Raw genomic sequence first — 24,176 nt, forward strand, 5'->3', positions numbered from 1 at the left:
TTCAAAGCTGCAGTGAGCTATGCTTACACCATTGCACTCCAGCCTGGGCGACAGAGCAAGACCCTGTCTCTCTCTAACAACAACAACAACAACAACAACAACAACAACAAAACATTTTTCTATTATTGGAAGCAAAAAAGGTGTGGGTAGAAATGAAAGGTATTGTTTCATTGGGATCAGGTGGGAAGGACAGGCATTTCCCCAGTCATGCCTCATTTCTTCATCCTCTCTCCTCCATCTCTAATATACGTATTAACTTTTCTGATTATCTCCCCATACATTGTATAGGGAAAGAAAAGAAGATCCAAAGACCTAGATCTGATCATTTCAGTAAGTTCTAAATAATCAGAATGGTAGAAGGCTAAGGTAAAGCAAAACAAACAAACAAAAAAAAACAGGTACTAGACTTAATAGTTCTTTTACATTTATAGGGCATTTTAATTTTTTGAAAGCTCTCTCATATATCATATAACTTTACTTAGACTTCAAATTCCGATGAATGAAAAGTCTGTCCAGAACTCCCTGCTTCTGAGGTACTAAAACAGTTCCCAATTGAGGGGTGATTTTGCCCCCTCAGGGAATAGCTGACATGTCTAGAGGCATTTTTGGTTGTCTTAACTGGGTAGGATACTACTAGCATCTAATGGGAAGAGGCCACGAATGCTGCTAAGCATTTGACAATGCACAAGACAGCCCCACACAACCAAAGATTACCCCACCCCAGATGTTGATAGTACTGAGGGTGAAAAATGCTGCACTAAAAGGAGGAGAGTGATAAAAGAGTGGGCTCTTCTCAGAAATTTTTTTAAAACCTCAAATCCTAGAGTCATAAATGACTTGTTTCTAAATCACATTCCTGGTATCTTGGAACAGCAAGGGTGGTGAAAATACAGCAAAGCCCCATGTATCTGAAGAGCTCAGAGGTTGAATGATTCTCCTTAACCAGCTTGTTTTAGAAATGCTTTCTTCCCAGGAGAAGCACAAGGGGGCGCAAGAATCTCATATCACTGCAGTGTCCCTAGCCTTCTCACCACTCCGCGGCCAAGTCAGAACAAAGAAAAACACTGAGCAGGTGTGAGTTAATGCTCCTGTCCTGCAGAACACTGTCAGCTATGAGGGCAAATATTGTGTCTGTTTAACTGGCTTGCACAACGTCTGGCTTAATATCATGCTGTTACCTATACTTAATAATTATTTTCAGAGCCAAAGAAAGAGTTCTTTCTCATTTTTCTTCTCTTTGGTATTCCAAGGCTGAAATGAGGATTTACATCCTCAATGGCAAAATCATTCCCACTTAAAAGCTGAGTACAGGGCCGGGCGCGGTGGCTCACGCCTGTAGTCCCAGCACTTTGGGAGGCCGAGGAGGGTGGATCACGAGCTCAAGAGATCGAGACCATCCTGGTCAACATGGTGAAACCCCGTCTCTACTAAAAATACAAAAAATTAGCCGAGCATGGTGGCGCATGCCTGTAATCCCAGCTACTCAGGAGGCTGAGGCAGGAGAATTGCCTGAACCCAGGAGGCGGAGGTTGCAGTGAGCCGAGATCGCGCCATTGCACTCCAGCCTGGGTAACAAGAGCGAAACTCCGTCTCAAAAAAAAAAAAAAAAAGCTGAGTACAATTCAACCCTACTCAGGAGAGAGACTTTACCCAGGTAGGTATAAACCAAACCAAGAGATCAATGGAAACAGAATTCCAATATGCAGATGGCATGAAATATAGATTTTTAGTTCAGCTCAGCTCTGTTTTCACCCACACATCTGGACTCTGTGCAAATGCATAACATGCCAAGTCAAATACCCTGGAAAGACAAGGCCTGAGAGGGCTATATGGCAGATTGAAACCCGCCCTCAAAGTTGGGAAGGGAATATGTACAGGAAACTATCTACTAACCATTTTGAAGTTTTACAGCTAAAGCGAGCAATACTGCTGGGATCTTTTACCTATAATTATAAAGGTGCCTCCAGGGAAGTTTTTAGTGGTACAAAACATTCAGAGACATTCTGGGAGAAAAGTCTTAGGTCAGTGGTTTTGAATCTTTCATTAATTTTTCCCCAATGGACTAATGTTTTGATAGATTTTGTCTATCAAATTCCATGTTAAAAATAATTTGTTCCATATGTATGACTGCTGATCCAGATTTTATTCCAAGATTGTGATTTTAAGAAGGTTCACAATATTACAACATACACAAATCACTCTTGCAGTTGTGATGCTAATAAGCAACAAAGTTAAGTAATTACAGACACTGCTTTCTGCTACTGATTACTAATTCTGGCCATCTCTCTGTAGATATATTCAGAACACAGCTATATGACACATGGCTTCATAACATTATTTCATTACCAATAATGTTCTCCAAAATTCTGTATCATAGCAACCAATTAGAGCCTCTGAATAGCTGAGCTGTTTTACTACACTGAATCAATATAATTCTAGTCAAAGGCCAAAAGCCTTAAATCTTTCCAAACTGTGAATATTCTATTTAGAATTATTGAGAAATATATAAAATACAGTTAAGGATTTTTATGGACTTCAGAAATACAGAAAATACTGTTAAGGACCCATGATCTTAAGAAATTTTGTAGAAACGTTTTCCACTCTATTGTTTTATGTATTTGGATATACAAACAACCCATTTAGAATCTTACTTGAATAGTTTATAAGTATCCAGTATACCTCAATTAGAATTAAAAACAAAAAAACACTCGTTCTTGAGTTTAGAAACTCACAGAAATTCAGGTTGGAGGGAAACCTGGGGAACATTTATTCTAACTCCCCTATTTTTCACTTGAAAATATAACCTCTTTGGACCTTAAATGACTTTAAATCATTTGAAGAGCCATAAAGCCCATTTTTCCCAATTCCAAGCTCATGCTATCATACCCCAATCCTTTCTGGTGATCCATAAAAGAATTTAGTATACATGGCTGTGCACGGTGGCTCATGCCTGTAATTCTATCACTTTGGGAAGCCAAGGCGGGCAAATCATGAGCTCAGGAGTTTGAGACCAGCCTGACCAACATGGTGAAACCGCGTCTCTACTAAAAAATACAAAAATTAGCCGGGTGCAGTGGTGCATGCCTGTAATCCCAGCTACTCAGGAGGCTAAGGCAGGAGAATCGCTTGAACCCAGGAGGTGGAGGTTGCAGTGAGCTAAGACTCAGCCACTGCACTCCAGTCTGGGGGACAGAGTGAGACTCCGCCTCCAAAAAAAAAAAAAAAGTTTAGTATACATAATAGATAATGATAAATAAGAATAAACATACAAATAATTACATATTATGTAAACCTACAACTTTAGATTTGTTTGAATACTACCCACAGTAAGAAATATGCAATCCAGGACATACTCATACACAAATAAAGTTTTATGCAACAAAACTGATTCTCTGTCGGGCGCGGTGGCTCATGCCTATAATCCCGGCACTTTGGAAGGCCAAGATGGGCAGATCACGAGGTCAGGAGATCAAGACCATCCCAGCCAACATGGTGAAACCCCGTCTCTACTAAAATATAAAAAGTTAGCTGGGTGTAGTGGCGCACGCCTGTAGTCCCAGCTACTGAGGAGGCTGAGGCAGGAGAATCGCTTGAACCCGGGAGGCGGAGGTTGTAGTGAGCCAAGATCTCGCCACTGCACTCCAATCTGGCAACAGAGCAAGACTCGGACTCAAAAACAAAGCAAAAACTGAATCTTATAACTTACTGCAATATAATTCCACAAAACTGATACCATGACCCAATAGTGTGTCTCAGCTCAAATTCTGAAAATACATGGTGCCCTCTGGCTGTGTTAAATTTGGGTTGATTATATATTCTTACATAATTCTCTAGTTGTTTCCTTTGGATTAACATTGCTACTCCTCCCTCCTGACAAGGTTGAAACTTAATAATAGCATGTCTCATAGCAGATGTCCCACAAGGTACACTTATGCCTCACTGCTTTATACTGTTGAAAAACATCTAATTTCTGTTCATTTATTACAGTGGCAGAAAATGAAAGAAACCTTGAGAAAACTCCCATTCTCTCTCTAATTCTCATCACTGAGGCCTTTCTGCCTGACATAGAGAAAGCATATATTTTGGATGGGGAAGGAACACTGATTACAACAGAATGAAGTGCAGTTTCTTTTTTTCTTTCATCTAGAGGTTTTAAGATCTAAGTGAGAAAATATCACACTCCTACATGCTCCAAGAAGGGTTTTTGAGAAGCAGTCTATGATGAATATCATTCAGGAATATCTAGAGATTCCTCACAAAAGCAAGTGTGCAGGAATCATCTTGACTGTTAGAAGCAATCAACAGTCTCCTGTCAGTTCCTTTTGAAATCTGTTCTCTTTCCTTTTGTCATATGTCCTAGCGACTTCATCAATGTATAAGGGGAAATGGGCGGGGCATGGTGGCTCAAGCCTGTAATCCCAGCACTTTGGGAGGCTGAGGCAGGAGCACTGCTTGAGACTAGAAGTTTGAGGCCAGCCTGGGAAACAAAGGGAGACCCTGTCTCTAATATATGTATATTAAAAAAAAAAAAAAAGGAAGGAAGGAAGAAAGGAAAATAATGTGAAACTTACCCCTATGAATTCCATTATTTGCTAACAATTATCCTATTCATTATTTTTTTTGAGTGCCAACTATGTACCAAGCCAGATGCTTTAGGCATGAGTGATATTGTGGTGGCTGGGGACGCCAGACCTGGTCTGCCTATATGGAAGGTTACAATCTAGAGCAGAATGTGTAAAAGAGGAATCTGTATTTTTTTTCACATTAATTTACTCTTTTCTCACCATTTTTCACATTGAAAATGACAGATTTGTAAAAATTCCAACTTATTTTTACTAACGGGAGTGTTGATAAAATTCAGAGTAGGGACTATCAGCACAACTCACTGACACTTGAGTAAATACTTTGAGATGGAAAGGATGGTAAGGGACTCACACACCTTGAAGTATAAGGTTCCCTTCTCTTTGACAATGGCAGCCTGCTCCAATTTTTCTTTGGTATCCATCTCCCAGGATTCTTTGGCCTGTGTGTAAATTTATGACAATGGTTAGATGAACACAGAGAGAAAAGCATCAGTTGAGACCCATTCGAACACAGAGCAGTTAATTCTAGAAGATACTCCAAACTTAAAAGACTCTGGCTGTTGAAACTGTGTCAGTGCCAATTTACTGCTAGGCCAGTGCTTCTTTACACTTTCCAGCATGACCAAGCTGCAGCTTGAACAGTGTTGCTCAAGAGGGAGGAGCCGCAAAAACACAGTAAGGAACATACTCTGGTAAGGACTGTTCAGACAAAGTGAATCTTAAGAATATAATGTGAAGCCACGCAAAGTTAGGGCCATGCCTTATCTCCCTCTTGCAAACCTCTCCACTAAGTTGTTTCTCTCAGGCCTTTGTTTTTCAACTCTAAAATGGGAACATGGTAGTTGCATATTCATAGAGAATTTTCAAAATTCAGGGTCAGGTTGTCTCAACACTCCAAAACAAACGGATATACTACTAATACTGCTAAATTACATCAACTTGCAGATGTATACAGGAGGATTTCAAGCAAAACATAACTGGGAATAAAGCTCATGCAAAAATCCACTTTAGAGCCATAAGTCAATGACTTCATTATCATCTGCTAGGTTGTACTGTGCGTATCATTACTTCCTTCATTACAGAAATAACTGGTCTTGCCATTTTAAAGCTGGATCTAGAAGGACCATAGAGTCAAGAGAACAGTCTGGAATCCTTCTGGAAAAGTGGCAATGGGGGTGGTCAGTGCTACTGACTGCATATAAATTATGAAGTTTAAACTGGTAACTAAAATTCTTGCTATTCAAAAGACAACAAGTGTGTGTTCCTGTTGTCATAGCCCCTGCTATCCTCTACTTTATTACTATTTTTTGAGACGGAGTTTTGTTCTTGTTGCCCAGGCTGGAGTGCAATGGTGCTCACTGTAACCTCCGCCTCCCGGGTTCAAGTGATTCTCCTGCCTCAGCCTCCCAAGTAGCTGGCATTACAGGTAAACGCCACCACACCTGGCTCGTTTTTTGTATTTTTAGTAGAGACAGGATTTCTACATGTTGGTCAAGCTCTTCTTGAACTCCCAACCTCAAGTGATCTGCCCACCTCTGCCTCCCAAAGTGCTGGGATTACAGGTGTGAGCCACTGTGCCCAGCCACTATCCTCTACTTTTTAAAAGTGAATAATGAAAGGGTTACTAGTCTTTCTGGCAACTCACGTAATTCTGTTTCCTAATAATGTAGCTCAATTATTCAAAAACTTAGTTATGGTTCAATTCCAGGTTTTGGCACTAAAACAAACAAACAAAAACACCTAGTTAACAAGTCTCTGTATTGTTTTTTTTCTTTTTGAGACAGAGTTTCGCTCTTGTTACCCAGGCTGGAGTGCAATGGTGCAATCTCGGCTCACTGCAACCTCCGCCTCCTGGGTTCAGGCAATTCTCCTGCCTCAGCCTCCTGAGTAGTTGGGATTACAGGCACGCGCCACCATGCCCAGCTAATTTTTTGTATTTTTAGTAGAGACAGGGTTTCACCATGTTGACCAGGATGGTCTCGATCTCTGGACCTCGTGAGCCACCTGCCTCGGCCTCCCAAAGTGCTGGGATTACAGGCTTGAGCCACCGCGCCCGGCCCGACTTCAGTCTTTATGGAATATAAATATACTCTTTTTTTGAGACAGGGTCTTGCTCTGTCACCCAGGCTGGAGTGCAGTGGCATGATCACGGCTCACTATAGCCACAATTTCTCAGGCTCAAGCAATCCTCCTGCCTCAGCCTCCTGAGTAGCTGGGACCACAGGCATGTGCCACCACATCCAGCTCATTTTTTCTTTTTTTTTGGTAGAGATGGGGTCTCACTGTGTTGCCCAGGCTGGTCTTAAATTCCTGGGCTCAAGCCATCCTCCTGTCTCAGCCTTCTAAGTAGCTGGGACTATAGGAATGTGCTACCAAACCCAGCAAATTTTTAAAATATATATATATTTTTTTTTGTACAGAGGGTGTCTCAATGTATTGCCCAGGTTGGTTTTGAACTCCTAAGCTCAAGAATCCTGCCTCAGCCTCCCAAAGTGCTGGGATTATAGGTGTGAGCCACCATGCCTGGAATATAAGTATATATATATTTTAGATGGAGTCTTACTCTGTCCCCCATGTTGGAGTGCAGTGGCACGATCTTGGCTCACTGCAACCTCCACCTCCTGGATTCAAGCAATTCTCCTGCCTCAGCCTCCCAAATAGCTAGGATTACAGGTGCCTGTCACCACACCCAGCTAATTTTTGTATTTTTAGTAGAGAAAGGGTTTCATCCTGTTGGCTAGGCTGGTCTCGAACTCCTGACCTCAGGTGATCCACCCGCCTCAGCCTCCCAAAGTGCTGGGATTATAGGCATGAGCCACTGCGCCCAGCCTGGCCTAGAATATTCCTAATACTACAAGGCAGTGGATTAGATCACATTGCCCCAAATATCATCATATACCTTCATGTGATTTCAATTATACCAAGCAGCAGTGTATGAATATACTCTTGGAGCAATGACAGGGCACAGGCTTGCTATGGCACACCACTGGGAGAGTGCTCCTAAATAAGTAGCGTCCAGGGGAAGAGGGTGCTTTAAAAAACGGACATAGGAGGCCAAGGCGGGTGGATTGCCTGAAGTCAGGAGTTCGAGACAAGTCTGGCCAACATGGTGAAACCCTGTCTCTACTAAAAATACAAAAAAATTAGCCAGGCATGGTGGCATGCACTTGTAATCCCAGCTACTTGGGAGGCTGAGGCAGGGAAACTGCTTAAACCAGGGAGGTGGAGGTTGCAGTGAGCCAAGATCACACAACTGCACTCCAGCCTGGGTGACAGAACAAGACTGTCTCAAAAAAAAAAAAAGAAATAGGAAAGCCAGAGGTCTATGTAACCACATGCTAAAGACTATCTTCTCTCTAACAGTAAGAAAAAATACAATATGCTACGAAGGCAGCATTAGGGGATCAGTGCTGAGCTAGCAGCCTCAATCCGTGGTCATAACCAGAGCATATGTTTGTCTGGAGGACATGGAGTGGAAGGGGTATGATTAGAAATGTCACTGTTGGAGGAGAATTTCAAAGCAGGCCTCCCCTCACCTTCTTAGCCCAAAGGTACAGGCCCACAGGAGAATGATTTTTTTTCTGAATCTACAAAATATAAATGGTCATGTTTCTATTCATATGAATGTGCTTAATGTGGCCAGGGACAGTGGCTCACACTGTAATCCCAGCGCTTTGTGAGGCCAAAGCAGGAGGATGGCTCAAACCAGGAGTTTGAGACCAGGCTGGGCAATACAGTGAGACCCCATGTCTACAAAAAATAAAATTAGCTGGGTGTGGTGGCATGCGCCTGTAGTCCCAGCTAGTTGGGAGGCTGAGGTGGAGGATTGCTTGAGCCCAGGAAGTCCAGGCTGTAGTAGCTATGATTGCACTCCAGCCTGGGTGACAGACTAAGATTCTATCTTGGGAAAAAAAAAAAAAGGCTTAATGTACAGAACGTGGAAGTAGCACTATGCAGGAATAAAAAAAAAATTCAAATGTAGTCCTTGAGGAGCTCCACAAAGGGTGGGGCTTTGGAAATGCCAGGGGCATGTGGCTGAAGATGACAGCAGACCTAGCTCAGGTATATGCTGTGTGTCTAGTTCAGCTGCTGGGAGCCTCCAGAGTGAAACTGAGATGGAAATATGTTCAAGGAGGCGTGCTGTCCCTGGAATCCAAGGCAACTGACAAATTCTCTCTCTTCTCCACTTGGAGAAGTATGAAAAGAAAAGGCCCAGGGTTAGGAGGTTTCTTTCTTATATTCCTGGTCACGGAGCCTAGTGGCCCTCGAAGACTTGCAGTTGGGATAACAACTTGTGGCTACAGTGCAGGCCTCTTCGTGACTCCTGTGAAGGGTACAATCCGTTCAGCTCTGAAAAGCTGCACCCCACTCCCCCAAGGAGTCACTTGGCAGAACGTGAACCTTTCTGTCCTCAACCCAGGGAAAAAAAAGTACAAAAAGAACAAGTCTAGGAACAAATAAGGGAACAAGTCTTGGATTCTACCCAAAAAAGTTAAAAAAAAAAAAAAAAAAGCTGACACATAGGAACAAAATAAGAACACGGAGCTCCTTCGTTGTATATCGGCTGTGCTATGTCAGTTGTCCCATTCTTCAGCAGCAGTGCTGGAGGCAAGAGACAAACTTGATAATGAATAAACACCATCCATCTATACCACCTACTAAGATAAGATACTGATTTATAGGAAGTGGATGCAGAAGACATCTACCATGATTTTAAGGAAGTTGGTATTTTCTCACCTTTTCGAAGCTTTTAAGTGTAACTTCATAGATAAGCTCAGCATTAGGTTCAATGCCAAATTTAGGCTTCCCTGCCTCTCCAAAACCATATCTGAAATGGAGAGTAAAAAGTAAAACTTTAAAAGAATTGGTGTATTTCCAGGCACTTCCTTTAGTATTTTGAGGCATCAACAGAGGCATTATTTGCAAGATACATATATGTCAGACACCCAGAAGACAAACCAGATGTTGACCAGAACATACAGTGTGAAGTATCATTGCTACAGTTTTCCTAGAAACCAGGCTAGGTTTAGTTTTCTCCTTCACATTCACGTGTAATGCAACACCTGTACTCCTTCGGACAGCTTGATTAATGGGATTTTAAATGTCACTGCCTTTTTCTATACTTGATTTTATATCTAGTTCTTTTTATAAAATGGCCATGATTTAGCTACTAGGAATTTTCCCCTAAGTTTTATCAGCAGGAAGGACAGGGAAGACACAGCCACTGTATTTGTTAGGGTGGTATTCATCAGAAGTGTGTTCTAATAAGGTTTTAACTTTAAAGTGCTGTCACCTTCTAGTAGTACCACTTCCAGTCACATAAATGAAGGGGAAAGGCTCACATATCAGGAGAGAAAAGTTTTCACATTATTTAAGTTTTTTAAAAGCACATGAAAAAACACAAATAACATAATGATATACTCAAAAATAAGCTGCCTTAGCAAGTTCTGACACCCTCTCTAGAGAAATATTCTTATGGCTGGTAGCTATCAGAGTGTAAGATTCTATACCTTTTAGCCAAAACTTACTGAATAAAATAACCGAAGACATATACATTTGTTTTTTGGATCAAGTAAGATCTCCAGCAAGTTAAATGTATTTGGGAAGCAGACATTTACTAGAATGGGAGCTCTAGCAGAGCTCTGTCTGGTTCAACTGTTTCCCAGTGTTTACAACAAGGCCCAACATATTAGTCAAGTGTTCACTGAAATATATTCTGTTCCCATTTGTTGCAAGCCAAGCTGTTCTTTAATATGTGAAATGGTATTACAAAAAACTTAGTAAACTCAAACTTTCAGGGACAGATTGAAAGAGGTCAAAAGCAGGTTGATCTAATACCTCCAGTTTTCTCTGGGGCAAAGGGCGTGAAAGGAAACACTCACATTTTGTTGCTTGCATCACTTTCTTTACCTTTTGCCTGAATTTTCCAGGAATAAAAATGCTTACTCACTCATCTCCACTGTTACACAGAAAATGGAAGCTGGAGCCAGAAAGAGGAATAGAGATACAAGAGCTGGTAGGAATGAGGAGCAGGGCACAGGGCATCTTTCACAAAGACATAAAAAAGGACATAATTACCAGGGACCAATTTTAAGAAGTGATGCCTAGTTTTCTACTTTGAGATCTTAGATGTATATATGTACTATTTTGTTTCTGCCATCTGATAAATAAAAAATAAAAATCCATAACTACCTCAGTAGGTAGGTGAGTCCTTGCTAAGCATATGTTTACTGACAGCATGTTACATTTGAAGTCCTGTGCTAAGCAGTTGCAAATGCAACAAATGATCTGGCATTTGCCTTAGACCAGTGGATCTCAACCAGGGTGATTTTAACTCCTCTTCCTTCCAGGGAACCTTTGGCAACGTCTAGAAACATTATGGGTTGTCACAACTATGGAGGTGCTACTGGTCTGGTGGGAAGAGGCCAGGAATACTGCTGGATATCCTACAATGCATACGACAGCCCCCTATGACCAAGGATTAGTAAGCCCAAATTGTCAACAGCACTGAGGATGAGAAAATCTGCCTTAGAGGACCGGGGGAGGTGGGGAGTGTGGGGGTGTATCAGGAGAGGCACCAAGTATCCTATTATTGAGGGTATTAAAGAAGACTAAAGGAAAATATTTCTACAGTCTCTCGCAGGTGAAAATGAAGCAGTTAAGATACGTGGTGTGGCGCACATTATCCTGCGGAGGTGGAAGCTCACGCCAAGCTATTATGGCAGCACTATCCTGACTTCCGTATTACGCAGAAAGTTGTTAGCCTGTGTAAAGAAGGAACCAGGGTACCCAACTCATCTGACTAAAAACACCACAAGAGGAATCTTAGGACCTAACCAAAAGATAATCTAGACTATAGTAACAGAAGAAATTCAGTATTAATGTCCTTGAATTAAGACTAGCCTCCAGAGATTAGAGATACAAATAATGACTATTAATGACCATTAAGTTTTAAGGTGCATATAAGAAGCACTTGGATTACAAGCTCTTATCAATCACTCCCTTTTTACAGATGAAGAAACAGAGGCTCAGAGAGAAGTGCTTCCTGAGAAGTCATACAGAGAGGCAGTGGTAGAGCCAGGGTTTAAATTCAGACCCTGTGTGTCCCCAGAAAATGTAGTGTTTTGTTTTTACTCATACTGCCTCATAACTAGACACCATGGCTCTTGGTAGCCTGGTGTTTTTTGTTTTTTTTTTTTGAGATAAGAGTTTCCATCTGTCACACAGGTTGGAGTACAGTGGCCCAATCTCAACGCACTATAACCTCCGCCTCCCAGGTTCAAACGATTCTCCTGCCTCAGCCTCCCCAGAAGCTGGGATTATAGGCGCCTGACAACACCCCTGGCTAATTTTTGTATTTTCAGTAGAATGGGGTTTCACTGTGTTGACCAGGCTGGTCGCGAACTCCCGACCTCAAGTGATCTGCCTGCCTCGGCCTCCCAAAGTGCTGGGATTATAGGTGTGAGCCACCATGCCCGGCCAGTAGCCTGTGTTTTTGTTTGGGGTTCATGCATGACAGAAACATAAGGAAAGGGAAGGAAAAAGTTAAAACTATCTACACTTGACCTAAAACAAAAAAGATTTATTAGTTTCAGTATTTAAAACAATACAAAGGGAAGATAATGTCCCAATAAGAAGAAAGAAAATCGGACTGTCTGGAAATGTTTTATGAATTTCTTATGAAGACATTCTAGGCCAGACGCGGTGGCTCACGTCTGTAATTTCAAACACTTTGGGAGGCTGAGGTGAGAGGACTGCTTGAGTCCAGGAGTTTGAGACCAGGCTGGGCAACACAGTGAGACTCTGTTTCTACAAAATGAAAGAAATTAGCCAGGCATGGTGGAGCACCCTGTAGTCCTAGCTACCTGGGAGCCTGAAGTGGGAAGATCTCTTAAGCCCAGGAGTTCGAGGCTACAGATTATGACACTCTACTCCAGCCTAGGTTACAGAGTGAGACCCTGTCTCGAGGCGGGGGGTGGGCAGGTGGGAGGAGAAAAAAACCATTCTTCCCAAGAGTCTATCAGAGTATCAGACTCAAAGAGAAGGTCTGCCTTGGAAATTTGCTGGAGAATGAAATACAGATGTCAGCGAGAGCTATTTGAAGATATGTTCTGCAACATTTAGATGCAATGTTTTATGTAAGTGGGAACCTGAGTAAAACAAGTAAATTCACTGCAAGCACTGAAAACATGCTTAGCCTGTAAGGTTTTTATACACACACACACACAGAGCATATAAGAAGTACACATACATACACATACATATATACAGCTTGTAGGGGTTTTCTACATATATATATATAGTACTATGCAATGCATATGCAGCAGTCTCATATTATACAGAATGCACTCCACATAATTCCTCAACATACCAACCAACACCTTGAACAAAAATTATGTTCCTTTCTAAATATGCTACATTATTTCCATAAAACACATAAAAAACTTTTTTTTTTTGAGATGTTGTTTCACTTTTGGTGCCCAGGCTGGAGTGCAATGACACGATCTTGGCTCATTGCAATCTCCCAGGTTCAAGCGATTCTCCTGTCTCAGCCTCTCAAGTAGCTGGGATTATAGGCAAATGCCACTGTGACCCACTAATTTTTGTGTTTTTAGTAGAGACAGGGTTCCATCATATTGGTCAGGCTGGTCTCGAACTCCTGATCTCAGGGTATCTGCCCACCTCAGCCTCTTAAAGTGCTGGGATTACAGGCGCGAGCCACTGTGCCATAAAAAACTTTTATTCCTAGAAATTTATGAAAACCTATTGACAACTTTTATGCCTGGAAAGATCTGTGAAGTCTATCTCATGTTAAACAGGCTTTCCTTTCTCTTGTGGTCTGAGGGTAAAATGGAAGAGATAGCAAGCCGTCACAACAGCAACGAAAGCTCACACACTGTGGGCTCATGTGTGCCCTACACGTGTAGGGTTTCATTCAGCTCTCCATAACTTTATGAGGTGGATACTGTTATCCCCATTTACAGATGGAAGTCTGAGGCTTAGGAGAGTGAAGTGCCTTGCCCAAGTGCACACAGCTGGGAAGTACAGAGTAGGGTCTAACCACTAATGATAAAACAAACAGTTTAAACCTGAAAATAACTGTTTGCATTAAAAAATATAAAGACAATTTCTATTTTTCTTTGCCATTAAATTTGAGACATCTGTTCCCACAACTGCCTTTTCAGCCAGGCAAAAATGTAATGTATATAAACTGGTTCACATAACATGTCCTCATAGTATATACAGAGTTTCTCCTAAGGGAGCTTAAATTTTGAAAACATACATTAGACATAAATCCACCTCTCTGAATTTAGAATTACTATTATGATGACTTGAAATGATGATTAAAACTAATCAGAGATGGCCTGGTGCAGTGGCTCATGCCTGTAATCAATCTCAGCACTTCGGGAGGGTGAGGCAGGCAGATAACTTGAGTCCAAGAGTTGGAGACCAGCCTGAGCAACATGGCAAAACCCTGTCTCCACAAAAAATACAAATATTAGCCAGGTATGGTGGCGCACACCTGTAGTCCCAGCTACTACAGAGACTGAAGTGGGAGGATCACCTGAGCCCTGAAGGTTGAGGCTACAGTGAGCCATGATCATGCCACTGCACTCTAGCCTGGGTGACAGACTGAGATCCTGTTTCAGAAAAAAAAAAGTAACTAGAGATTATTTGGATATGGAAGAGACAGCTTTTTCTATGCTCTATCTGAATTTTAAGAAGTGTCTCCTAGAAACAGAATTAGTTTCACCTAAGAGTAAACTACAAATACAGAGTAAATATTAATATAAATAAGACGCACTGGAGTGGGGGCTATGGTTAGTGGATAGAGGAACCAGGTAGAGACAAAGAAGGCATTATACAAAGGGTGCTTCAGTGAGGGCTTTTAAAGAGTTCAAGGTAGAGCATTTTGGAAGGATTTTCAAGTGGTAGTTGCATGGTTAAAACATCACCTCAAAAATATTATTATGGGCTGGGCATGATGGCTCACATCTGTAATTCCAGCACTTTCGGAGGCTGAGGCAGGTGGATCAATCACTTGAGGTCAGGAGTTTGACCAGCCTGGCCAACATGACGAAACGCAGTCTCTACTAAAAATACAAAAATTAGCCGGGTGTGGTGGCAGGTGCCTGTAATCCCAGCTACTCAGGAGGCTGAGGCAGGAGAATTGCTTGAACCTGGGAGGTGAAGGTTGCAGTGAGCCGAGATCATGCTACTGCACTCCAGCCTGGGTGACAGAGCAAGACTCCATCTCAAAAAAAATACATGATTATGGATCAAGTGCTGGGGCAAAGGTAAACTGCCGCTGGATTACTACAGAGGCTACAAAATAACACTGCAAAAGGCATAACATCACCCACTGGCAAGTGCAGGTCATCAAGATTCTCAGTAACTCAGAATCCCACTGTCTGAAATCCATAGAGCCAGAGGGAGGATACACAAGATAAGCAGATGCACTCTCATGCAGAAAGAATCAAAACACCCTGGGTTCTCTCAAGGCTCTGTTTCTCAAGACAGAAGGGTTGGATTCATGGTATAATTTTAGATCTAAAAATAATACTCAACATGTTTTCACAAGAGAGACTGTCAGTGTCTGATAGTTCTAAGCTTGGAAGTGCTAGTGGATATCCTTATGATGGGAAAAATTTAGGCAAAAAATGAGTCATCTCCATTGCCTTTATATCCAGGAAGAATGTGCTTTTCTTTTTTCAGGGCCTCTGTATTAGAACAAGTGGCACAAGTTCAAGTGGTAGTAAATCGTCCAAATGCTTCTCTGATTCCCAACCCCCATGTTTTCCTGCCTCCTGCCTAATTTAGAAAAAAGGGAAGAGGGGGTGAGAGAACCACATATGAGAAGGGTCCATAGCTGCCTGTCTTGGCAATACTGCAGGCAAAACAAATCATCATAAAAGCAAAAAGTGCCTGTAAGTCCTTTTCTGAACCCATATCAATCAAGTAAACATGCTCACAAACCTCTGTGATAGTGTAAGGCCCATTAATTTATGTGATGACTAACTGCAGCCTGATTTAATTGTTTCCGCTGTTGGATCAACTTCACTGAAAATGCCAAAACGTTGAATGAAAAAGCATATCCCTGTCCTTTAGGTGACTCCACTGTGTTCCAAACTGGTACGCTGCTTACCGTGGTCCAAGATGTAAAATACATTGTTCTTCCCGCTGCATTTTCTCCAGAGCTTTGTCAATTCCAATTGGAATGTCGTGGTCTTCTCCTTCACCCACAGTGAATGCCACATCTCTGCAGTCAAACACCCTTCCACCACAGCGGCCTTCCAGGTGGACTGAGGGTAAGGAGACAGCAAAGTCAACAGAGGTGCTTCTTAGGACTGGCTAATTCAGTGATGTGATAAAAATGAGTGGCCAACAGTGTAGCAAATACCATTTCCCCTTTCTCATTTCATAAAGAAACACACGCAGTATGTCTTGGTGAAGCTTCATCTACCCAGTCTGAAAGTTTAGGAGCAACCATATTTCTTTCCAAGTTAAACTTGTAATTACTGATATTTGTATCAGTCTAGTAGGTAACAAACCAGAAACAGGTTTATTACAGGCATGACCACCACGTCTGGCCTAGACTCTTACATTTCTAGGAAAAACAATTCTCTGAAACTTTACAACTACTTTTAGTATTAAGGGTATTTATTCTTTCCATTTAGGTTTTTGATGCAAAAAGAAAAATGGATGGCTGGTATGACAGCATAAGTGACCAAGCAATATAATAATTTGGATTTCATAAGAAAATCCTGACTGGGCGCAGTGGCTCATGTCTGTAATCCTAGCTACTTGGGAGGCTGAGGCACAAGAATCCTTTGAACCTGGGAGGTGGAGGTTGCAGTGAGCCAAGATCATGCCACTGCACTCCAGGCTCCCTCCAGCTTGGGATACAGAGGGAGACTCCGTCACACACACACACGCACCCTTTATTTCTACTTATGTAATATATGGCCTCTATTCACATCTAGAGATTTCCTAAAATGCTTCTTTTCTGACTGATCTACTTTAGATCAATAACTTGTGGAGAAACTAAAAATCACTCATTCTGTAATACTCATTCCATGCCCAATAAGACAACTATTATCTTCAAACAAAAATTCAGTTCTAACTTGTTCTGCTTTTGATCTCAATGAAGCTCTGAAATTCTATGATTCAATGACATGATAATATCACTCTCAATATCAACAGAGCCCAGAAACCAGCTTCAAATCTAATTTCTGCAATTAATCATTTAATTGAATTACCTCTAGCCCAGGTCTGAGAAATGAGAGAAACTGAAGAATGAACATGAATGGTGTAGACACTAGGAGCCAAAATGTTCCCTGAACATGTATGCTCTAAAACTTTCTACCCTTTTCCTCTCTTTTTTCTTCTGATTTGCTAAATCTTCTCTGTATTGTTCCAACTGTACTGCCAAAATGAGTACTGCCCCCACCTTTTTTTTGAGACAGAGTCTTGCTCTGTCTGTGGCCCAGGCTGGAGTACAGTGGCATGATCTTGACTCACTGTAACCTCCACTTCCCAGGTTCAAGTGATTCTCCTGCCTCAGCCTCCTGAGTAGCTGGGACTATAGGCACGCACTACCACACCTGGCTAATTTTTGTATTTGTAGTTGAGATGAGGTTTCATCATGTTGGTCAGGCTGGTTTTGAACTCCTGACCTCAGGTGATCCACCTGCCTCAGCCTCTCAAAGTGCTGGGATTACAGGCATGAGCCACCAAGCCCAGTCCACCCTACCCTTTTTTAGCTCACCAGTATTAATATCATCTTGATGTATTCCCCTTGCAGACACAGAACGGGGTCTAGGAAACTTGGGCCAAACTAGAAAGGGCCTAACTCTCGAGTCGGCTCCTCCAAACTAGGGCTAGCGCTGGACTGGCTGGGCAGAACTGGACTGGCTGGGTAGAGATGGTATATGCATTTTAGTTTATGTCCTACACTCACAGATGCTGATAATTCCTTCTGTTATATTTACTTTTAGAATGCTCTACATAAAATAAAAATTAACTTGTGGGAAATTGACAGTTCTTCTGAATTGGAAAACATTTTAAAAACAATTCAACTTTAAAATTTTCAAATATAGTCGTACTTCACTTAAGGATAGGGATACATTCTGAGAGATGTGTTATTAGGTGATCTCATTTTGGGAACATTTTAGAATGTACTTAGACAAATCAAGATGGTATAGCATATTGCTCCTAGGCTATAAATCTGTATAGCATGTTACTGTACTGAATACGGTAGGCAACTGTAACACAATAGTATTTGTGTATCTAAACATTGAGAAAGTAGAGTAAAAATATGGAATTATAATCTTATGGGACCACAGTCCTATGTGGAATCTGCTGTTAAACAAAATGTTATATATAGCACATGAGTGTACATGCAGACTAGAGAGGATCTACAGGGAGTCTGATGCTTAAGATATTTTTACTGAATTCTCTAAGGGTGGTGGCACACACCTATATTAAGTCCCAGCTACTTGGGAGGCTGAGGTGGGAGGATTGCTTGAACCTGGAAGTTCGAGGCTGCAGTGAGTTATTGCGCCACTGTAATCTAGCCTGGGTGACAGAGTGAGTCTCTGTACCCCCACAAAAAAAAGATATTTTTACTGGAGTAAAAATTGATGTTTCTAAGGAGATTAAGAGTTCTAAAAAGTTTACATTCCTAAATATTTAAAAATCTGCCAATGAAATTTAGACTAACGATAACACTTTTCTTGCTTTTTTTTTTTTGAGAAGGAGTTTTACTTTTGTTGCCCAGGCTGGAGTGCAATGGCACAATCTCAGTTTACTGCAACCTCCGCCTCCCAGGTTCAAGCAATTCTGTCTCAGCCTTCTGAGTAGCTGGGATTACAAACAAACACTGCCACCACACCTGGCTAATTCTGTATTTTTAGTAGAAACAGGGTTTCACCACGTTGGTCAGGCTGGTCTTGAACTCCTGACCTCAGGTGATCCACCTGCCATGGCCTTGCAAAGTGCTGGGATTACAGGCATGAGCCACCATATCCGGCAACACTTTTATAAAAGAAGATTTGCTGAGCAAAGTAAATTTCAGCTCATGTATTGTGGAATGTCTCAAGTATAGAGATTTATTGTCGTAGTAGCTTACAACTTAGTTAACAATTTTTTTTGTCTGAAGTTTATTGTTGGAAGTATCATCTTCCTCCCTTAAAGGAGAGTACATTTAGTGGGGGAGGAAATTATCAGTACATTTGTTGTGGCTTTCGGTTGATCAAGTTTGAATGTGTTTTCAAAACAGGAAATCCAGAGACTCTGCAAGGATTCCTGCCTGTGTGTTAGTTTCCTAGGCAGGGTTTTCAGCTTGATGTATGTATTTGATATTAAAATTACATAAGTAATTCCAGAAGTTCCCTTTAGATGTGATAACCCATCATTAGGGGGAAAAAACAGTGGCTACTAATAAACACTTTGGGGTAGATAAATGAAGTAACCAGGCCAAAACAACATCAAACTATAACAAAGGCATGATTAAGAAAGCAAAATATTCACTGTAGCTAGTCTCTCTTGGAGAGACAATAAATGACAGAACTAGGGTCTAATGCTGTAATAGGACAGTAAAAACTTGTGATAGATCTTATAAGTATTTTCTACTTTACATGTGGACCAATCTTTTTTCCTGATAAATCTAATCCCTCAAAACTGGACCCTGCAGCATTATAAAATTTTAAATGGGTATGTATCCAGACACATACACCCCAGTTTATATGTATATAAGAAACCATCACCTTGTAATATTGACAATATTTGGAATGTCAGAGTAAAAGGAGGTATCAGCCTCACGGTGAATATAGTCCATCGATTCTCTACATCTACAAGCAGCAAATGGTATTGCTGGGTTAACTGGTTTCTAAACTTGGAACACTGATATGACAAGGTCTACAAGACTGCTGACAAGAACTCATACACCACTTGGAGCCATGGAAAGACTGCTGATTGCCACAGTAGGGGCCCCACTTGTGGTAACAGATGCAGATGTGCACAGCTCCTATAGCTCCACTTACTCTTTTTAATATTAGTTTAAAAACTGCTACCAAAAAACCCAAACCAAATACAAAACAAAAACCATGGCAGCTCTGGCTGTGGAAGACCTGTGGTTGTTTTTTGACCTGGCATCTTTTAGTAAAATACTAACTTAATAAATATTTAATAATAACCATCATGACTCACTGGGAGTGCAGCCTCTAGGGCTCAGGAGGTCTGTTGCTAATCCCAACAAGCATAATTTACGGGAAGTAAATCATCTATGACGTGCCCAAAGAGAATAAAAGTACATACAGGATGCTTCTACTTAGGGCTTTTTTGGTAGAGAAAGAAATAAACAAGTTAAAAAGAGACATTTTTTTTCTTGACTTAAGGACTATGTAACTTAAAGGGGGAGGGAGGTCCTCCAAATCCCCACAAAGTCAAACCAAACCAAATTACCCAAGCTTAGCTGCGCAATCGGAGTGTAACCACATCAAGCAAGCTGCAAAACATCACTTAAACTGGAGCTCTGACTTATTGTTCTCTTACTGCCCTAGAGCAATTTTGTTTTGAAGAGCACAGAACACCCTGTTCTGAATGTGGCTGGCACATGAACTGGATGTGCTGACAGCAATTTGTACTTCGATTAAAATAGGAGGGGGAGAAAGGAAAGAGAGTGCATAGCAGTAACAAAAATGAAATGCAAGAACCCCTAAACCATGCAATTTGTATTTTAGGAAGCAAAACTGAGAAAGCCTCCATAACTTAAAAGAAAAAAAAAGGTGCTGTAAATGCTCCAGCCTAAAGACGTTAGCTCTGGTAAGTGTCTATTTTTCCCTTTTCTAATTATAGTAGTTGGTGTCTGATCGCTTTGCACTCATTCTCAAAACAATGACTGGGTCATGGGGATCTGAATGGGAATGTTGTAATGGCATTACTACTAGACAAGACTGGTTATCTGGCCAGAGAAAACTAGGTTGTGATAGGTTACTCCCACTGGGTAAGGGTTTTCTTTGTTGCCTAATTCATGCCAAATGGGCTTCTCTCTGCCTGTGTCTCCTGCCTAATACAGCATAGTATCTAAGAGAGTAGGATCTTAATAACCCCCTGAAAGGCAAGCAGAGATGGCTTTCTAAAAGCAGAAGAACAAAAGAAACATATTCATGCATGGTGGTCAGATTTCCCCCAAACTGTCCCCCTTCCTCTTCTGCATTGTTTTGTACTATTTAGAGTGAACACACACCACTGTGAGACTGCTTACAGAACTGATGGACAGATGTTAACAGGCATGGAACCTGGCTCCTGGAACTGAATAACATTTATGCAAATGATTTCTTTTCCTTAGTCTAAAGAAGAAGCATACACCCAGCAACAAATTCTCCACGAACACCAACCCTCACCACTCTTCCCTTCACACTACTATAGCACTTGAGTTAGACTTGGATTCCAGTCCTGTTCTGCCACTTCAATTATGGTTTTAGGCGAGAAGCTCAGTTTCTTCACTGACAGAATGTGGATAACATACTAGCTAAATAATAATTATTGAGAGGATTAAATGAGATACTGAATTAGAGCTTTTAATCTAGCACCTGATATTCATTCATTCATATGTTGGGGTGTCTATTCTGTGAAACATTTGTTAAGTGGCTATACAGAGATGGACTAAATGAATGTTAGCTATAATTATTTTCCTGCATCTAGTGGTAAATTATACAAGATTAAACATGTTTTAGATTTCTAAGAAAACATTTAATGGCTCAACACAGAAAGCTGTCAAAGTATGAATAAAATTCTTAGTAGGCAAAGGCAGTATCTTGTACTTCTTTTGTGTCTCACAGTACCCAGCACAGAGTTCAGGGCCAGCAAGTAAATATTTATTTAATAGCTAATCTTAAAATAGGGCATTAAGGACAGGGTGGCAATTTTTACTAATTTATACAAATTTTCCTTTTTGAATCTATTAGTATTCCTATTTTAATACATTCTAGGAAGCTATACAAATTCTGTATTGCTATGGAACCTTTGTTTTTTAATACTATTCTAAAGTAAGTGACCAATTGGCTGGATTTTTCTTTTTTTTTTTGTAACAACAAAAACAACAACAAATGACTATTTTCTTTCTTTTTTTGAGACAGTCTTGCTATGTTGCCTAGGCTGGAGTGCGGTGGTGCGATCTCGGCTTACTGCAACCTCCACTTACTGCAACCTTCACCTCCTGTGTTCAAGTGATTCCCGTGCCTCAGTCTCCCGGGTAGCTGGGCCTACAGGTATGCACCTGCATTAACCACGACCAGTTAATTTTTGTGTTTTCAGTAGAGACGAGTTTTGCTATGTTGGTCAGGCTGGCCTTTAACTCCTGACCTCAAGTGATCCTCCTGCCGTGGCCTCCCAAAGTGTTGGGATTACAGGCGTGAGCCACCGTGCCCAGCATTTTTTTTTTGAGTTGAGGGTCTCACTCTGTTGCCCAGCCTGGAGTGCACTGGTGTGATCATGGCTCACTACAGCCTCACACTCCCTGACTCAAGTTATTCTCCTGCCTCAGCCTCCCTAGTAGTGGGGACTATAGGCGCACACCTGGCTATTTTGTTGTTATTGTTAAAGATGGCTCTCACCATGTTGCCAGGCTAGTCTCATACTCCTGGCCTCAAGCAATCCTCCCACCTTGGCCTCCCAAAGTGTTGGGATTACAAGCATGAGCCACCATGGCTGGCCAAAAAGACTTATTTTCTATTATGATTTTATTCTACCTGAAGACTTGAAGATACCTTTTTAGAAGAAACAAACTATATAAATCCAAAATATTTGAAAGAATAAACAGTGGCCACTTTAGACCAAGTACCATATTACATTATTTTGTGAAAACATATAATAAAATGGTTTTAAGAATTTGCTCTCTATTCCTGGACTTATTTCCCAGGGCATTCATAAATACTTTAAAAGCATATGAAAAACAAAAATATAAAGTCTCACAGCTCTATCAGATCTCAATATGGGCAGATACGGAATCTTGCTTCTATTCTGAAGTTTTGGTACCTTTTTGATTTTGGTGTTTCATTTATAAAGAACACATAGCTAGATACTGATCTCACCTTATGAGAACTTTTCCCCTTAATAGGTGACTTTATTCCATTCATATTTTTTGTAATCACTGATGGGTGGTTTTATTCTCATATTAGGTTTTCTAAAATCATTTTTGCTCAACTGGTGAAGTTTTCCTTGTTCCTCTACTTCCCTACTCCACATGGGGTAGTTTGGAAGTTCTACATGCTATTCTTACTAGTACTTTCCATTAAAGCTTGATCATTTAAAGGTATACATATCTTCATCAATGTTCAGAATTAATCAGCATAAAGCATTCAATAAACTCCAACATCCCTTTATTAAAAAACCCTCAATAAACTAAGCATCAAAGGAACATATTTCAAAATAATAACCACCTATGACAATATCTTTTTTTTTTTTTTTTTTTGAGACATGGTCTTGTTCCATTGCCCAGGCTGGAGTACAGTGGTACAACCATAACTCACTGAAGTCTCCATTACCCAGGCTCAAGTGATCCTCCTGCCATCAACCTCTAAGTAAGTTGGCACTACAGGTGCATGCCACTATGTGCGGCTAATTTTTTTTTTTTTGTAGAGACAAGGTTTCAGCATGTTGCCCAGGCTGGTCTTGAACTCCTAGGCTCAAGCAATCCTCCTGCCTTGGCCTTCCGAAGTCTGGGATTACAGGTGTGAACCACTGCACCCAGATATCAATATTATACTGAATGGGCAGAAGTTGTAAGTATTCCTCTTAAGAACTGGAACAAGAAAAGGATGTCCACTCTTACACTTCTATTTGGCATAATACTGAGCCACAGCAATCAGTATGTGGCAAGTCCAAGGCAGAGCAATCAGGCAAGAGAAAGAAATAAAAGGCATCCAAATAGGAAACTAGACCTCTACCTCTCACCATATATAGAAACTAACTCAAGATGGATTAAAGACTTAAATGTGGGGCCTCAAACTATATAAATCATAGAAGAAAACCTAGAAAATATTCTTCTGGATATTACCTAGGCAAACAATTTATGACTAAGTCCCCAAAAGCAAATGCAACAAAAAGAAAAACGGATAGTTGAGACCTAATTTAAGCTTCAGCACAGCAAAAGAAACTATCAACGAAGCCAACAGACAACCTACAGAATGGGAGAAAACATTTGCAAATTATGTATCTGACAAAGAACTAATATCCAGAATCTACAAACAACTTAAGCAAATCAACAAGAAAAAACCAAACAGCCCCATTAAAAAGTAGGCAAAGGACATGAACAAGCAGCCAACGAACATGAAAAAATGCTCAACATCACTCAGCATCAGAGAAATGCAAATCAAAACCACAATGAGATTATCATCTCACACCTGAGTCAGAATGACTATTATTAAAAAGTCAAAAAATTACAATGTTGGCAAGGTTGTAGAGAAAAGGGTATGCTTAAACACTGTTGATAAGAATAGAAATTAGTTTGGAAATTTCAGCTCCTGTGGAAAGCAGTCTGGAGATTTCTCAAAGAACTAAAAATCAAACTACCATTTGACCCAGCAATCC

At 40.9% G+C, this 24,176-nt stretch overlaps 1 protein-coding gene across 8 annotated transcripts in view; it reads right to left on the reverse strand.

The window, feature by feature from the left end:
- The window catches only part of FKBP5 (FKBP prolyl isomerase 5), a 150,324-nt gene that overhangs the window by 9,489 nt on the left and 116,659 nt on the right, over positions 1–24,176 (reverse strand). For all 8 annotated transcript variants that reach the window (XM_035295441.2, XM_054253919.2, XM_078369055.1 and 5 more), the window contains exons 6-8: positions 15,730–15,886; positions 9,321–9,411; positions 4,940–5,023 (exon numbers count right to left, since the gene is read on the reverse strand). In XM_035295441.2, the coding sequence (XP_035151332.1) occupies positions 4,940–5,023; positions 9,321–9,411; positions 15,730–15,886 (332 nt within the window). The remainder of the gene's footprint in view (positions 1–4,939; positions 5,024–9,320; positions 9,412–15,729; positions 15,887–24,176) is intronic.

Source organism: Callithrix jacchus, chromosome 4 (assembly GCF_049354715.1).
Source record: "Callithrix jacchus isolate 240 chromosome 4, calJac240_pri, whole genome shotgun sequence".
In the NCBI taxonomy this organism is placed as follows: Eukaryota; Metazoa; Chordata; class Mammalia; order Primates; family Cebidae; genus Callithrix; species Callithrix jacchus.